Here is an 18,354-nt window from a genome sequence, read left to right as displayed (position 1 = left end):
TGGTTTTCCTTGCTAATTGTTTTTGACTGAAATCTGACAATAGAGACACTATCTGAAAAATTTAACCGAGCGAAAATGCATAGGTATGGCTTGCTCCAACACTGCAAGTTATTTTGCCCCTAGTGAGGAATTCTGGGATGCATAAAGGCAACAGCAAGGGAAAACTGGAATTTCTTTCAATATTAAGACAAAGAGCAGGCACATAAGGCTCTCAGAGTAATTATTTTGAATACTCCTAATAGACACCTAACAGCCACAGGAAAACTAGCAAAAGTTTTGAGGTGGCAATTTTAAATGGCAATGGAAGTACTCATTCCTCTCACATTCCAAACTTCAAAACTTGTATTACAAAGAGTTTTCATGACTGACAGTGTAGATAACTGTCTTAGGATGGCCAGAAGCATCCTATTACAAGATCCCACCTTGCCTAATCTCACCTCATTATCTAGCATGTCCCTCGGATTCATTTTAAAGTTTCAGCAAAAACAGTTCAACTTTTAGCAGGTCGATGGGGAGAAAAACACTTAGCCCACAGTGATGAGAAAGAGGCTACTACCTCTTCACTGAGAGCATGTACTACTTCTTCAGAAAAAAGCCTTGAAATCTGGCACAGGTAAGTTAATTCTGGAACACCTTAGCTTTGCAGATCTTTTAGCACATTTTGTTTGCCATTTCTGAACAGGAGGTTGCAAGTCCACCAATGTTTGCCTAGAGATCATCTAATTGCAACATTTTAAATCCTGCTGCTTTCTAACCGCATATTCCTTTTTTTTTTTTCTCTTCCAGCCAATTGGTAGCTAATTGTACTGTTTAGAGACTAACCCTTGAAACTTTGGGGATTCTTTCCCTCCCTAAGGCTCTCAAATCCTTCCACATTTTGAGGCTAAAATACATGATATTTTATCTAGAGTAAGCTCCTCGAATGCCTATTATCCTATTCTGTTTCCAGTCACATAAAATACATCTGTTGGATAGTAGCATCTGGATTATGACTAAAACAAGAGTCAAATTCCTTTTGTTACTGAAAGATCTCAGCTTCAGGCGCACAAACCAATACCTAAAGGCAGCATCATGGTCACTCTTGCACTATAGATTTTGCCAATAACTGCTGCACCCATCTAGCTGATGGCTGAACTAGATTCTTTTACAAAAAATGTCCAATCTGAAAACAAGACTTTAAGCAATGCAGAATCTACCAAATAACTAATCAAGCTCTTTTAAAGGCTTTATTGCTCCAAGCATTTGAAACCACACACACACTTTGACACCAAGAACAACATCTTTACCATGGCCTCTGTTTTATGGGAAATTTCTTGGGACTTCAGTTACTCTGAGACAATATACACAAAAGCAGGCAGTTCAACATGTGCCCAGTGCTTTAACTAGGAGGCCCTTCTTGCAAAATCAAATGCTTTTCAGGGATCTTTTTCCTGGGACTGCTAGCTGGATCACTCCCTGAATAATGTGTGTACATTTTAACAGATGCTCTGAGCACCTTTCAGTTCCTCACTGAAAGCAACAAAGCGTTTCCAAACCCTTGGGGTGGCTTATTTGAATTACTGTCAAATAAACTAGGATGCACCTTGAAGTTTGACAAGGAGAAACTAATCCAGCAGCAGAACATACAGGTTCACAAATACCACGAAAAAGCAGTGTGGAAGTTCCTTTTTTTCTCTCTAGCTCCCTAACAATTTCAGCCGAAGGCAGCACGATCCCCACGTTATCAATGTATGTCATTCAAAGTCTCTCACCTTACTAATTTTGGCAGGTGGTGGCTGCGGCGCTGGCTGTGCTGGTGTTGGGGTCGATTGCGCTGAAGGCTGTGACTGATGCTGCGGCTGGGGCTGGGGCTGGGGCTGCAAGCCATGAGTGGGGATCTGGTGAACTTGCCCTGGTGTTGTCACGTTCACCATATCATTTGTCTGCACCTCAATCTTGTAACCAGGCGGCAAGAAGGTGTTGAAACCCATGATCAAGTCTGGGTGGCCCTTGAAGAGCTGCGATACGCGGCTGATCACTCCTGGAGTGTCAATACTGAAGGAGGAATAAGATCAAAATGTCACAATCCTCTAAGAACTTTTCAGTGGTACACAGAGTTCTCCACACAAGAATTTTCCCCTAGAATTTTTAAGCTTATAATCTCTAACATATGAAATGAAGCAAAACTGATTCCTATAAATACATTACTGAACTTAAGAATGACATTAGAATTATTTTATTAGCCCAGACAGCATTTTATATCTATGAGATCTAGTCCCAAGTCTGACCATTATTAATGGGCAGACAACCAGACAGCCAGATGAATCAGCTATCAAGGCTGAACTTGTGAACTCCCACTCTAAGCAGAGATTTAGTAGAAATGAAGGGATGCATTTAACTTTCAGAAGAGAAAGCACACAACTGCTTTTACACTACTGCTAGAGGTGTGTTAGTCTGCACATGGAAGGACAGAATTTAGCTCCTGCTTTGTGCTCCCATGCCCGCATACGCTCTTTCTAACCTGGAAGAAAGAAGCAAAACACAGCCTGTTACCTTTGAGACTTAAATTCCTTCATAATATCCAAGAAGTCATTGTAGACCTGCGGCTGGCTACCAAATTGCAGCTTCACCTGGTCAAGATAAGACAATGCATCCTCCACCTGGAGACAGAACACACAGGTTATAATAGCAGAGAAGATTTTATTTCACCTCCATTGTTCTGCAAAACACACATTATTTGAAAACACAGCTGTTAGCCCTGAGCCTGGGCAGGGAATTAAAGAGCAAAAGATCATGAGCCTGGTTAGTGTACCACCAGCACCATTTGAATAAGAGATACTCACTCCCCACTCCTGGCTCACAAGATAAAACTGTACCAAAAAGAACAAAAAGGAAAAAAAGCAACACAGATCAGCAGAATTACTCAGAGAAAAAAAACCCCATACTCCAAATTTACCATCACTGAAGTGACTGCTAGGATAAACAGAACTAGACTGAGTATTTTTCCTGCATTCGTATGTGGAAATTATTATGGAAGTCTAAGAATAAGCAGAAAGTGGAAATGACATACTCAGTGTAGTAGATGTCTGCCAGGTACACGCTTGCACTTTTTTCTAAAAGCCAGACATTTCAGTTCGACATATAAGGATTTAAAAAATGGCAACCGTGGGCGGTAAATTGTTTTACACCTCAAACAGCAAGAAGTTTATGAACCATTCGTGTACCAACATCCAATTTTCAGATGTACTGAAAGAACAGCCACAGCCTAAAGCAAGAGCTCTGGGTCCCCTATTGCCTCCAACAGCCAGGCCACACGTTCCTCAGCTGCAAGAGCTATACATAGGACCTCTCTTTTGTCTGAAATTAAACAACAGCAAAGGAAGAAAGGCCATTATGTATGGCCCGAATCTTGCATCGGCAGAGGATTTGCCATCACTGGGAGAAAGAACCACACATTATGAAACCATTTTCAGAGGTCTCAAGAAATGAAGTGTCCTACATTCTGCAAAAGGAATTGGCCTCTCACCCAACAAGGCAGTGGGTTCCACCGAAACTGGAAAAGACTTGCACCGTATTTGGAAGAGACGAAGAAATAGGCATCAATACATATATATGTGGCCTTCTCGCTAGAGCTGAACCAAATGTAGCTACTTAAATGGGTTATTTTTGGTGGACTTTTCTCTTTTTTAGGATTTTACAGCATATAATCCAAGAATAGAGCCTTCCTTACTCCCAGATTACTCCCACACAACCACCCACATAAGCCATGTGTTCAGAAAAGCACCAAATGTTTTGGCAATTTAACCCATTCCTATGAATACTCTGATCAATACTTCTTCCTTTTCCTTCCTGCCCCCGACCTTTTCCTAGCAAGTCCATTTTTCATTACGGTATTTGAAACAACAGGGTTTCAGCAGAAAGAGAAGTCCCCTTCTGCATTCAACAGTCTTCCAAAGAGGAGAAGCATCTAAGCCTTGTCAAGAAAGCTTTTAGGAAGTCACCAGCTGGCTTTGCAGGGCGGCCTCCCCTACGCACCAAATAGAAAAAGGCTCCCGGTTGCCCAAAGGTTTAGGCAGAGGTTGGTTTACTTAAGGCAGCAATGCTCAGCGTTACCTTGAGCCTCTGGAACTGCTGCTGTCCCTGCACGGGCACGGCTGGTGGGGTGGGATGAGTGTGGCTCTGCACCACCTGGCTCCCGTGAGGCTGCACCGGCGCGGTGTGGTGGTGGCCGCTGTGGACGGCTGCAATGGCTGGCCCATGGCTGCCCGAGCTCTGCGGCACGGCCGACACCTGGCAAGGCAAAGAGGACGTCACGTACAGCTACGGCTTTGCAGCCACCTCTGCTTGCTGCGCAGGCAGAGAGCAAGATCAGTCTTCCCAGACCCAGGTATACGAGTAAAATTTTAAGGTGTCCTGGCTTCAGCTGGGAAGCAGGATACAGTCGGTTTGACCTTTAACCATGACTGCTAACAACCTTACTGAGAAAATATCTTTTGTTTTCTTCAGCAATGACCCAGAGAGACCTAACAATGAAACAAGATAACTCTCATCCTATACTCCAAGTAGAGGAGAGCCCTCTCTGAAAACAAGTTACAAACACAGGTTCCCTCCAGCCTGCAGACTCACTGGCTGTCTAGTCACTGACACTAACATAAAGACCTGCAAAAGGGGCATAAAATGGGATTTTTAGTCTGACAGAGTCAAGGTTCTCTCTTTTCTCTACGACACTTAAGTGTCACAAGCAATAATCTGAATGAATGAATGTTTACGAGCTTCTACACTCTCGCCATTCAGTTTGGGTACTGGAAGTCAAATTGTGGTGCTCTGGCACCAGCAAACTCAGGGGAAAACTCAGCTTGGTATCTCCCCTAGAAAAACAGGGCAAGGAACAGAAGGCATGCACTTTTCGGGTCTCCTTCATATGTTAAACCAGAAAAGTTTCAATTTGGAAAATCCGTTAAAAGAGCCTTTAAAAAAATTTTAACAAGTAAATTGCTTTTCATTTTCCACAAACTTAGTCTTCCATTCAAGCCTCCTTTAGATGGGATGTACTTTTTTTAATCCTTCTCATGAACAAGAAACAATTTGCTTACTGGTCCATCCAAGTTCTTTTTAGGAAGGACTGCCAGCACAAACACACCCTCTTCCAGTCCCTGCAAGTGTCTGCCTGCAGGCTCTTCAGCTCTGTGGCTGCTACTATCAGTGTGAACATCCCTTCTGCAGCAGTAGAGAAGCAGCTGTGTGTAAAATCAGGCACTAGGCAGGGAGGGCAGCTCACCAGCAATGCAAGCGTGGAAGATGCAACATGCCAGAAACATGGCAGAGACAGGTAACACAGGAACAGCTTTTCCCTGGTCTTTCACTGGGAGGAATCTCCGGTGCACTCTTAAAGTACATTTTTTTTCTCTCCCCAGCTGACAGCTCCTTGCAAAGGAGGCAAGAGAGGGAAGGGTGCCACCTAATGACCCTGGGCTAATGTTTTCTGAAACATTTCAATTTTCCTGAAACTCTGCAATCTAAATGCTGATCTGAGCCAGTCTGTTAAGCTTAAGATCACCCAAGATATCATACACCTGTGACAGAGCAACCGTAAGAACAAACCTCTTCCCAGTGAAGAAGAGAAAAATAGAGAAAAAGCCCTGCACGCATTTGCCTCTAGGATTCAGAGACCATGATCTGAGAGAATCATTTAAAAGAATCATGTTCAAAAAAGCCAAACAACACCACGTTCGTTCAGGTGGCTCTGAACATGAATGAAGCCGACAGTCTTAAAGCAAGTGCTTAAAATGAGATGTATGATAAGCATTGTCCAATCTTGGTTTTAGTTTAGGAAGCCCCGGTTACTAAAATAAAACTTGTCTCAAATACAGAATTCTACCAAGAAATGACATGGTGCTGGCTCGTCACACAGCAGGACCGCAGCTGAGATGCGGCAAAGGGACAAACGCACGCACCTGGTAGCTGGGAGTTACCGAGTACTGAATCCCCGTGGCAGACTGCATGGTCTCCGAAACCGCCTCATATACCGGAGGTGCCGGGGCAAGCACACGGTGCTGGTGTTGAAAAGCTTCAGTGCTGCTGGTGATACGTCTCTGCTGCGACGCATACACAGGTGACTCCTGCTCATCCAATCGCCGCTTCATTCTGAATTCATGCTCGGGAAGCACTACAAAACCTGTTAAAAACAGACCAATTAACAAATGCAATTGATTCATTGCTGCCTGCCAGCACCATGGAGGCTAAGTTCACCAAGAGCAGGTAGGGCAAGTTTCTGTCTATTCATTTAGGTTACTGATATCTTAAGATAGGAAAGTGAAATTAAGATTCAGCTTTCTGCATAAAATATGCACTCGTGTTCTATCACAAAAAACACAGCCTTATTGTTGGAAACAAAATACTCCGCTGAAAAGTTAATGATTTCTTCAATCTCACTTAAAGGACGTTGCTAGCATGGGCATCTTAAGCACATGCAGACCCTGAGCTATGCAAAGCTCATTGAACGCCGTATTTAAACACAACAGACTGAGGGAGAGTGCGTTACATACACACAGCCTGGACATAGCTGCCTCCATTGAAAGCAGAAAAAGCCTCCTGGAGAGTCCAGGCAGGATGATGGTCAGCTGGGAGAGATGTTTTAAAAATGTGAAAGTGGGAGGAAGAATAGTCAGATTCTGCAATCACTTAGCCTCAAAATAAAGCGTTCTCTGTTTAAGACATATAAGACACGTGCAACCTCAGTGAAACCCACAGACTCACTACCAGTAGTATTTTGGATATCATATGCCACACGGCCGTGATCCTCCTAGCATCACGGCCCCACTCACCAGCACAAGCCAAAAAGTGGAAATTGGAGCAGCACTAGCAGGCACTGCAGCTGGCATCCTGCGTGCCTGCCAGGGAAGCCAGCGAGCACTGCTCAGCAGCTCTCCCACTTGCTCTCCAGTACTCTTTCTCCTCCGACATGCAGGCATGTTCCTGCCCTACTCTAAGTTGTCCTTGTGCAACTTCATTTCACTTCAAATCCACCATCCTGCTCCTAAAAGTGTCATGAATTCTTCGCTCTTTTGATTGACCTACTCACCTACTCTTTTGTGCAAGCAAATTCCAGTGCTGTTTTCTATGCATTGACTGTTATTGCCATCCTTGAGATGTTATCTGCTGTTCATCAAACCACTGGGTGCTCAAAAGCACATGCAGACTATTAAGGTGTTTGATGGACAGAGAACAGAGTGAAATCCACCCTCTTCAGCCTCTAATTCATCAGGACCTCTCCAAAGCAAGTCTTTTTCAGTTCCAGTGCAGTTAAACACATTCATTGCTAATGTGGACACAGAGAAAAACAAGAGGGAACGAAGTTCTCCCAGAATAATGGTACAACAGCTGACTAAGCCAATTCTCATCTACCAAGTCAGGACAGCTCTTCACAGTCTAAATCCGTCATTAACCAAAGAACCCAAAGATCATTCACCAATATCTCAGTGCACGTCAAATATGTAAATGGGAGCCAGCAGCACAGAGGTTCAGAATAGATCAACAGGGGCTTTAAAACACAGGCTTTGGGCAACAAAGTGTTTTCCCCTCCGTGTCTCTCTTTACCAGTCTCTCCTCTTACTTGGAGGGGATAGGACAAGAAGGAAGATTACTTCATTTCTTTTTGGAGTTGCTCTTCAAGTTTAACTTCTCGGAACAGAGTCCCTTATGAGGTCCCCAAAGGACCCGGCAGGTAGAATACAGCTGGCAGAGGCAGAGGAGGACTCCTCAACCCAAGTAAAGGAGAAAGCTTGCTCACTGGATCTTATTTACAAGTTACAAATCCTAAGCAGGTCTGACCTCCAACATACACTCAGAAAGCAGAGAGGGACACTCCAGGAGCTCATTTTGCTAATGGTGCCTGCATTGGTTGTCTTTTCATTCAGCTGGTCTCTGCTGACAAATAAAGAGCTAGGCAGGTTAACTTGAAGCTACTCCCCTCAAGCACAGTCGGCATTTAGCTTTGTAAAAACGTACAGTTTTATGCTAATAGGGCTGGGACTAAACTGAGCAACGCTGGCAAACCTGGCCACGCACCATCATCCCACGAGCAGAGCTAGCCAGGATTTTGCATGACAATGGCTGACCGCATGAGTAAAGTCTGGGCAAAGCTTTGATGGCATCTATTTATAACCCACTCACCAACTTGGATATCCTTCTGCTCTAAACACTGGTACCCCAGCCAGTCCTTCCACTTTCTTTTGATCTCCCAGGCTGGTTCGCCCCTTACCCTTTCAACGGTGCAACAGCTTTCCTTCCCTACAGAAGCAACCAAGAGCTGCTGGTTTGCAGACACATACACGCAATATCTACAAAGCAGGAACATTCTCAAAAAAATTCACATGTGATTTGCTATAAAGAAGTGAAACAGTTCCAGTAGGCTTAACACACTGTCTGCGATAAGGGGGAGTGTGTGTGTGTGTATACACATGGTGTATATGCGGTGTGGCAGCTGTTAAGCGTCCCACCCTTGTGTCTCACTTCCCAAAGCAACACTCCACATTTGTCACTTTGGATGGACTTACCAACCTTTAAAGGCTGTTTAAGGACAGAAGATGGCCGGAAGACTCATGTGTCCTTATGAGGATTAAAATGCCACCTTAGGCTGACTGAGAAGCCTCTTCCCCGTGGAGCCACCAAACACCTCCGCCCTGTGAGGCTGTGGGAATCGCAGTAGCACCGAGGATACACTACCACGTACACACCAGCAGCATGAACATCACGTTTTGACACTCCTGATTCTCGCAGACCAAGTAAGCAATCTTCCAGAAACCTAGTTTGCTGTATGGTTGACATTAAAGCTTCTGTTTAGTGAAAATTAAAGCTCCTGTAAGGTGGTTCTTCCCTCCAAATTCCCCCCACCTTCGCTAGCTGAGCTTGGACTCTGCTTCTATCCAAGCACTGTACCTGCTTCAACTTCAAAATTTCATATTACAGTCAATATATATGAATAGAGAGTCAATATTATAGGCAATAATCAATAGCATTAGTCAATCTTCCTAGTTAACACCTTGCTAAACTCCTACTTAGGGTCTGCATCTGTTGTGTAAGCGTGGCTCGCAGCAGACCACCACTTAACGAAGACTACTAATTCACAGGCTTTTTTAATCGTAGCAGAGAGATGATCTCAGTGCTCTGCTTTACCTAGACAAAGACTAGTGATGTTAACTCTGTGCATCCACCACCACCGAAACTCTACAGAGAGGGGAAAGCACTGAGGAGTGAGCAAACCAGCACCAGAGCAGAAACTGCTCTGCATCTTGCAGAAGAAAATATGATGCTGAATGCTCCCAAAGTGCATTCATCTCCTCACTGAGGTCCTGCTGATCTTGACCTGGCATCTCCCAAGGATCTCCTTCATTCAAAAACTGGAGAGATCTGTTGTACAGCACGTCCTACTCCTCCTACAGCACGCCAGGCAGCTGATAAGGAAGAAAGACCGTGATGAAACCCAAGACTAGACATGTCATTTTAAACCAATTTAGCCGAAGCCTGCTGCTCAAAGGGGCAATTCCACCCACTTCCACCCTCGGTGACAACTGATTTCTCTCAGCATCCTTGCTGATGGCAAAGCCCAGCTAATATGGAAAGGTATTTTGAGGATAAATATACAATTGCAATCAGCAGCATCAAAGACTTGTATCAGCTATCTGCCCTCCACTGTGGCGACATTACTAACACTACTATGCTTGTTTTACGTTGTCTTCTCAGAAACGTAGCACACACTTCTGGCATCCCCTTATGGACTTTGACTCTAAGATTTAGAAAGCCCCAATTCAAATTGTATCATCTGTAATCTTAATTTGAGGATGGGGAAAAAAAAAAAAGCAAGCCCCCAAAACACAGCAAGGACTGCACAATACTGAAAGCAAGTCACAAAATTCAGTTACTTTCCTTTGTTAAAAGCATTAACCCAAGACACATAGGAGAGCTTAGCAATAACTGGACAGACTGAGTCCCACTCTGTGCAGTCCAGGGAGAATCTCATCCCCTTTCCCCAGCATCATTTCGACCCAAACTATCTTCTAACTTCAGTTAGAGTACACAACATTCTTGCCTACAGGAGGATGAAAACTTTTTTTTTTTTTCCTGAGTTTTTTAGTGTCCCCTTCACAGGGAAAGGACACTGTGTAGGAAGACACCTCTGATCTTCCCACCCGTGCCACCGCCCAGCTCACCAGCTTTGCTTAGGACTACAGGTAGGGTGCATCAGGCAGACATACTGCAAACATGCACAGGATCCTCAGCTGGTAAAGCAAGAAAAAAAATTTTAAAAAGGTACGTTGCATCTCAGTAACACCCCCAGAATTATGCAATTCTACCCCGCCAACTTCATCAGAGGATTTCCCCATCCATCTGCCTCGCATAAGCCAGTGGGACCGGTAAACGTAAGTGGAGCATATCCCTTCCCCTCTGGTACTGCGGAGAGGAGAGGAGCAGCAGCACTGACACAGAAAGAGAAGGAACAAAGCGGGGACAAGGCTGAATTCAGCTGGCAGAGCACCGCACAGCTCCCTCCTCACACCCAGCTCCCCTCCTGCCCGCTCACTCCTCTGCGGGAGCAACGGAGGTGAGAGAGCCTGGGCATCCTCCTCTTACCTCACAAAACTGCCTCTCCCATGGCAGCTCTGCTCCCCAGCTTTGTACCAAATAAAATCTCAAAAATCTGCATAGCTAGAAACCTATATTGATTTTTTTATTTCAGGTTTTCCAATCAGATAAGGAGGGTCTTCTGGCATTAAGAGATCAGCTGTTAAATAGGTGTCAGAATCAAAAGCAAAAAGAAAAAGGCAAATAGAGAATACGAAGAAAGCACATTGGGAAGGTCTGCTGCCTCGGCACCTGTTGGAACCGCAAGAAGCCTGTGGATAAACACCGTCCTCACAAAACAAGTTGTGAAAGCACTGCTAGAGAGGATTTTGGTCCCCGCAGAGCAAGGACCCTTCTGAAAAAGGGCAGGGAAATGGCATGGAGGCAGATGACGTGTTTAATGTGTGCGGGGGCTTTTTGAAAGATTTCCTTTTGAGGGAGGAAGGACTCAAAACTTGGGAGCAGCAAGCGTGAGACTCAGGTACGGCTCCAGACCCTGGACGGGCTGCTCTGATCCCAGAGCCATCGTGGATGTCCTGCGGGACAAGTCCCCCACAGGATTTTGACGCCGTATATCACGGTGCCTGCTAGAAAGCAGCTGGCTCAGGTTCCAGCAGCGCTGCTGTCTGTGCACTAACCCAGCCGCACGACTTCCAGAACATGACCCAGCTTGTTCAGCAACCGCTGGTATATTTTTTGCATGGTGCCACACAGCCCAGATCCCTCACCTGTAACATGGGAATAAGCCCCTGACCCCACTACAGGGGCACATTTGTGATGGGAGAGTCATTCCAAAATGAAATTAGAAGTATCCAAAAGAAAAAGGTGCTGGAAAAGCAGTATCCAAAGCTTTCAGAGCAGTTAGGAGAGTTTTCTGCAAGGTGACATGGTGACAGCCTGCGGATTACATGCCAGCACCCAGCATGCGGCAGACGGGACACGAGTAAACCCCACTCGTCTCCGTCCAGATGGGTAACAAGTTGGTAAGGCTTTGCCAGAGCAGTGAATGGCCTGGGTGTTAAACCCCACAGCAAAGAGATGATCCGAACCGAGCTTTACACTCAATACAGAGGTTAGCATCGTTTTGCCCTGTTTCTCGAGTACGCTTTCCCCACGCACAGAGAGAATTACCAGAATACTTTTATTTTTTCTTTCTTTATATATATATAAAAAGAGACAAGACCCCACAGGAGTTGGAAAAAAGCAGTGCGTCCCCAAAAGCGCACCCCCTGCCTACCAGGCTGAAATGACAGCTATTACGGTACTCTCTTTTCTGTTCCAGCTTTAACAGCCATAAAAGCTTTCCAATGCTGGAGAAGACCAGAACAGCAATCTGGACAGAAAACGATTCATAAATCCTGGAAACGTAAATGATCCTCTTGCCAATTCCAACGCGATGCTCCCGGCTCCAAGACCCACACGTGCCAGGAGCCTGCGCGGAGGGCTCCTCTGGCAATCCGGGCTGGGCAGGAGGGGCGGGAAAAGCATGCCCCTTCCCCACTCTGCTTGCAAAAGCAGTCTAAATCACCCAGACTTTCCCCAAACTTTAGCAAATTACTGCCATGTTATTTGGTGAACGATCACGTTGAAGCTTTTCAAACAAATTCACGCTGAGACCGTGTATCTTAACCAGAAGCGGTGGGTGGGAGGGGCGAGGAGGAGATCCTTTGGGGTGAAAAAGCACAGCTTCCTTTCGCAAAGAGCGCACTGGCCTGAAAAACTGCTGACTTCACCCGGGCAGGGAAGAAAAGACCCCCAAAAGTGGTTTTCTGTTCCCGGAGATCCAGCGCAGGCTGACACTAGGCTGCCAAGGCACTTTTGTGTGATGAAGGAATTTTACAAGTGCTTTAAAATTACTACATTAACATAAGGCGCCATTTTATTACATAGTATTAACGGCACCGTATTTTAGAACGATGTATACTTCTTTGAAACTGTATTTAAAAAAAAATAAAATTACAAGTTAGGACTGGAAGACTGAAGTGCAGATAGAGCTGTACTGGAAGAAGCTGGGCATTTCCCACTTGTTTACTGAGCCCCCACACCTTTGAGCACAACTGGTGAATATAAAAGCGACAAGTTAGGAAAGAAACATAAGGTGTTGGGTCATCCTTAAGCTACACTTCGACACAGGAAGCAGGTTTTGATTCCTCTGGGCAGCGCGGGAGATTAAAAATCCACGCGCAGCCCAAGATGCCTTTGATAACTTGTTCCAGCGCTATTTTAAACAAATTATTTTTTCAGTTTTGCACCATTTTAGCAGTCCAAATAAACGCATTTCTTCCGGGACGTGCTCTTTCCACCAGCGTGCCGAACACACGTGTTATTTGCACAAATAACGACTCTTAAAACTCATTCCAAACCCGGGCCAGGAAAAGGCAGAAAAGACAGTATTTGGTTAAGCAGGCACAAAAGCGTGCTAGTGTTTTTTTAAAGCTATCCGACCGCCATGGCCAGCCTCCTGCAGCCCCAGGAAAAAACCTGAAGCGGTTTCTACGGACGTCCAACAGCCTGAAGAATTAAGAAAGAGGGCCGCCACATCAAGCGCGAGACTCTGACAAGTTCAAGGCACAGCGCTGCGCGGAGAGGACGCGTTAAAAAAAAGGATGCCGGCTTGCTATTAAAAACGCTCGAGAATTAACGCGTGCAGGAGGAGCTCTCCGGTTTCCGTAGATCTCTACGCATCGCTTCCAACAGGTCCTTACGGATCGCCGCGGAGGTTCAGCTGGAAAAAACCGCAATGGGGGGGCTCTCCGAAAACCCACGGGAGAACTCCTCGGTGATCCCGGGGGCCGCTTCGGTGCGAGGCGGCGGAGCGGCCCCCCGGTGGTGGTGGTGGGGGCGGTTTAGCGAGCGGCAAAAGGTTTTTAATGGCAACTTCTCCGGGAAGTTGAGGGGGGGGGGCGGACACCGGAGCCGGGGGAGCCCCGCGCCGCCCCCGGGCTCCAGCCGGCTCTCGGGACCACCCCCGCAGGGCGGGCAGCGTGGGGAGGAGCTCCGGTGGAGGCGGGGGGAGAGCCCCGGTGGAGGATCCAGCGCGCAATGCGGCCGGTACCCGGGGCGTGCAATGCGGGAGAGAGCTGGCGGAGGGAGGAAGGGAGGAGGGGGGGGGCGGTCCCGCCGCAGCCCGGGAGCGGCACCGGGCGGAGGGCGGGAGGAGGAGCGGAGGGAGGCGCCCGCCCGCCCGCCTCGCAGCGCGGCCCAGCGGCCGCCGCCGCACGCTCCGCCCGCCGCTCCCGCCATGCCGGGGCCGGGACACCCCCCCACCCCCCCCTCCTCTCTCCCTCCCTCCCCACCGCCCCCGCCGCTTCGAGCCCGGCGGGGCGGGGCGGGAGGACGCGAGCCCGCCCGCGCGGGGCCGGGGCTCCCCGGGGAGACGCGAAGAACCGCGGGCACCGGCCACCCCCCCCCACACACACACACCGCCAGCGCGCGCGGCACCGGCGCCAGGCCCCGCCCCCTACGGATCGCCGGAGGGGGCCGGCACCGGGCCTGGCGACCCCCCCTCCGCCCCCTCCCCTCCCCCTTACCTCGAAGCGGGCCCTGGCAGCGGCCGAGCGTCCCTCAGGGTCAGGGGGCGGCGGGGCCGCTGCGGGCCCCTCCCGGGAGGGCGGCGGGGGCGAGCTCTCCCCCGGCGCGGTGAGGTGAGGTGGGGTAAGGGGGGGGGGGTCCCCGCGCCCCTCCTCCCGGAGAGGGGGGGCGGGCGGCGGGCGGCGCCGGGGCCCCGGGCGGAGAGGGGGGGGGACACTCGGCGGGGGAGGGGGGTAAGATGGAGTAACCGTCTCTCGGCCGCCGCGGCGGAGCGCTGCCCGCTTCTCTGTTCCCCGGGAAATCCCGCCCCTCCCCGCGCAGGGGGGGAGCCCCAAAAGCCCACTGGGCGCGCCGCACGCCCGTCAGCCCCGCGGCCAATCGCCGCCTCGGTCCCGCCCACCTCGCCCTCCCCTATTGGCCGCAGCCCCCAGGAAGGGGATGTGGAGAGGAAGGGAGGGAAGGGGAGGAGGGGGGGGACCTACCGCCGAAGAAAAATGTCCGTATAAGCAGCGCGCCCCGCCCCCGTCCCGCCTCCTCCGCGGTTCCATTGGTTGCGGCCGAAAAGAGCCAGCCAACCGGCGGGCGGGCAGCTCGACCGTCAACGGCGGGGAGCCCGCCCACGCGGCGGGACCGGCCCCGCCTCCGACCGACGAGGCCCCGCCCCCTCTCTGGGGAGCCCTTTTGTGGAATGTTTACATCGGCCGCGGCCCGCGCGAGCGCGCGCGCGCCACCTCCTCCCCTCGCGGCGCGCACGCGCGTGCTCCCCGCTCCCCGCCGTCAACCCAGCCCACCCCTCCCCCCCCCCCCCGCCGCCGGTAGGCGGCGGGGGGGGGGGAGGGGGGGCTGGGTTGACGGCGGGGCGCGGGAGGGGCGGTGCAGCGCTGCCTTTTGTCCCCGAACCCCTTGACTTCCGGGATGGCAGCGCCCCACGTGGGGCGGGTCGGTTACACGTGGGGGGGGACACAGACACACAGACACACACCACACGCACACACACGCACGCACGCACTGAAGCGGGGAGGGGGCGGTGGAGAGGCCCCGCGCGCCGCGGGGGCGTGCCCGCCGCCCCGCAGCCAATGGGGGCGGGGGGCGGGGCCGGCGCAGCGACCGCTCCCCCCCCTCCCCTCCTCCTCACACACACTCCCTCCCTCTTCCCCCCCCGCCCGCCCCCTCCCGCCGCCGCCGCGCGCTTCCCGCCGGCGGCCGTTGAGAGCGCGCGGGTCGCTCCTTCCCTCAGCCCAACGGCCGCGCCCCCCTCCCCCACCCGGGGAGAAGCAAATGCCGGTCTAGTCGTGAGGAGAAGGGGAGGTGGAAAGGAGGCGGGAGGGGAGGGGAGGGGGGGGGGGGGGAAAAAAAAAGCAGCTGTTACATACCCTCAACGCGCAGGCGAGGAGCCCTGAATGGAGGGGGAACTCCCCCCGGGGCGGATTGGCCCCGCGATACCGATCGTCACGACCGGACCGCCCACCGGCGGGGGTTGGGGGTGGCTGAGGGAGAGGCCTCAGCTCGGAGGGCGGGAGGCAGCTGACCCCCCCCCCCGGCCCTGCAGCAGAGCCTGACCCCCGCCGAGGTGGGCGAGCGCTACCCGGTCCCCTCTGCCGTTGCTACAATACGACCTGGAGATGGGTCCGCGGCTGCGGGGTTTTTAATTTATTTATTTCTCCCGGGGTTTACAAAGTTGCGGAGGGAGTTGCTGCACTTCTCCTCTGCTGCAGGCACCGGCCACCCCCCGCCCTCGTCTCCCTGAAATCAAGGCTGGAGGAACCAGGCCTGGCCTTGGATTAGCTGTCACCGGGCCTGCTGCTCAAGCACCTTCACTCAAACAAGGGCTAAACATCTTGTGTTTTTTTCTCTTTCCAGCTGCTTTTCCCTTCCTCGGTTCTTACGCCCAGCCAGGGTAGGAAGCAGGCAGCTCCCGGGTGCTGCCAAGAGGCCAGGACATGCAGACACAGCAGAGTAGGATCTCTCTTGCCTCTGGCTGGGAGCTGCAGCTTGGTTTAGCTGTTGAAAGGTTGCTGGCCAGGGGTGCTTGAACCTGCATGGGCTGGGGATCGAGCCTGACCCTAGGAAGCTGGTGGCAAGGAAGCAGGAGGGCTGAGACATGAAGCACTCTGGAGCCAGGCTGTTTCCAACCGGGGCTCAACATGCACCAGGCAAATTACAAGCAGTAAAGTAATCATAATTAGCGAGGCGATGTGCGCGCAGCCAAGAAACCCAGAAAGCCAAATGAGAGAGGTGGGCACAGGGATGGCAACACCACTTTGGGGTTTCCCTGCAATGGCTTTAAATCCCATTTCCAGCCTCAACCAGCACTTTGGATTTAATTCTTGGGCTTGTTTTGGTTTAGGATGAATTTTGCCCATGGTGGTTGCTCCCCATCCCTGGGGCACTCTGGGGAAGGGGAGATGCTGCAGGCAGGGCAAGGCAAACCTACTACCTACACACAGTGGCCCATTTCTCCCACTGCTCTCCAAACAACACAAAGTTTTACTTTCCAGTAACACTTGGCACTCTGCATGAAGTGGCCATATCCACAGAAATCTGTATTTCTGCTGCCGAGCGGGACCTGCTGGCATGGGGACGAGGAGTGGATGGAACAAAATCTTGTGTTGTGCAAGAGGACTGAAAATGCTGGCTTTGACAAGAAACGTGGCCCTGGAAATAGTTGGGGGGGGAGTGTTTGGGTTGTTTTCCCATGGAAAATGTTTACAACCCTTTCCTCCGCCTCCAGCACAGATGGGATCTTCGTCCCTCCTCGAAGGGAGCTGCTGAAGTCTACAACAGCGGCATATCCAAGCAGCTCCCATTTCAAGCTGGCGTCGGTGCTCTCCCTCCCTCTCATCTTTACCTAAGCACAGGTTTTCCTCGGGTTCACCCCCCCACCCCCATGCTGCCCTCAGGGTCAGCCCAAGGGGTGAAGGCAGCTGAAGGAATCCTCTGCCCTGTCTTCTGCTATCATTGTCTGTGGAAGGCCACCAGCCTAGTTAAAAAGCCCCAAACCTCAAGTTTAAAGTCCAAAACCACTGACAGCTGATCTTATTGCAAGAAGAGGCGAAAGGGGAAACATTTTAAAAGTCAAAAAAGAAAAAAAAAATATTAATGTGAACCTAAAGAGCCTTTTGATTAAACACCCTTGGGTACTGTGCTGCCTGGTATTCCTACTGTGACACTAACAGGCATCCAGGACATGGGTGTCCTCGGAAACATTTCAGTTCTCCGTGTCCACATTGTATGGAATTAAGCTAAAAGGCACGACTGCCTTTACCCACACCCACAGCGTGGGCTTGGTTGGGATTTCGGAGCCCGTGGAAGGAAGACAGAGGCTGGGCACACCCACAGGGCCACACAGGATGGACCCGACACCCTGCTGAAAGCCCCGCTGACCCAGGGAGAGCCACTGCCGACAGTGCAGGCTGGGAAACAAGCTGCAAACACCCCCTTTCTGCGCGTGTGCCAACGAGAAAGCCCAGCTGGGGTGAATGTATTTGGCAGCGAGGAGGTAGCGAGGACAAGGGGCTCCCTTGGATCCTGGATCTGCCCTGTAATGGGCACCGGGAGGGAAAACTGGAGGCCAGCCTGAGCTGGAGGAGCTGCTCTGCAGGTCAGAGTGTGTGGGCCGACGCTGCTTGAGGAGCACAGCGGGGCAGAAAATGGTACCTAGAAGAACGGGACACTCCAGCTGAAACAAAACTGCTCCACAGGCAGGACTTGCACAGCTCCAGGGATGTTCCAAACACCCACCTCTCACACAGCCACGGGCGCCGGGGCATGCATCCTTTAAAGACAGATGTCCTGCTGCTTCCAGTTCTTTTCCAGCCATCCAGCCCATGTGTTTGGCCCTGGTATGGCCTGGCCAAGCCTGTCCACGCCTCGAACGCAGGGGAAAGCTTCCCCCTCTGCCTGTCCCAGAAAGACGCCGGCCTCCTCGGCTTTTTCAGACTTCAGCTGAGCAAACACAGGTGCTGCTCTTCCCACCCGCCAGCGTTTCCTCTCACCCGGGAGCCTCACTGGGGCTGGCTGCTCTGCTCTGAGGCACGTGCTCTCCTGCTGGCTCTAGGGCTTGATTTGCGCCCGCTGCCTCTTTTCTTCCCTCGCCCCAAAGCCTCAGGCTGCGGCTGCCGCTCTGGGACTGGCATCACTTGCACCCAAAGGCGCTGGGGCTGGCTGTCAGCCCAGGAGCCCACGGGCAGCCCAGCCACCTTCCCTCCAGCTGTGCCCGCATGT

The 18,354-nt window shown here is 50.9% G+C and overlaps 1 protein-coding gene across 2 annotated transcripts in view; it reads right to left on the bottom strand.

Moving 5' to 3' along the window:
* SIN3A (SIN3 transcription regulator family member A) overlaps positions 1-15,522 on the bottom strand; it is a 35,998-nt gene extending 20,476 nt beyond the window's left edge. Inside the window, exons 1-5 of one of the 2 annotated variants that reach the window (XM_075045621.1) lie at positions 15,504-15,522; positions 5,934-6,154; positions 4,093-4,269; positions 2,533-2,639; positions 1,752-2,034 (exon numbers count right to left, since the gene is read on the bottom strand). In XM_075045621.1, the coding sequence (XP_074901722.1) occupies positions 1,752-2,034; positions 2,533-2,639; positions 4,093-4,269; positions 5,934-6,122 (756 nt within the window). In that variant the 5' untranslated portion in view covers positions 6,123-6,154; positions 15,504-15,522. Of the gene's footprint in view, positions 1-1,751; positions 2,035-2,532; positions 2,640-4,092; positions 4,270-5,933; positions 6,155-14,129; positions 14,344-15,503 lie in introns of those variants that run through there. The other variant, XM_075045620.1, reaches the window with a different exon arrangement.
* Between the last annotated feature and the right edge of the window lie 2,832 nt (positions 15,523-18,354).

The sequence above is a fragment of the Buteo buteo genome, chromosome 13, assembly GCF_964188355.1.
Source record: "Buteo buteo chromosome 13, bButBut1.hap1.1, whole genome shotgun sequence".
NCBI classification, from domain to species: Eukaryota; Metazoa; Chordata; class Aves; order Accipitriformes; family Accipitridae; genus Buteo; species Buteo buteo.
This window is presented reverse-complemented; position numbering and strand designations above follow the sequence as displayed.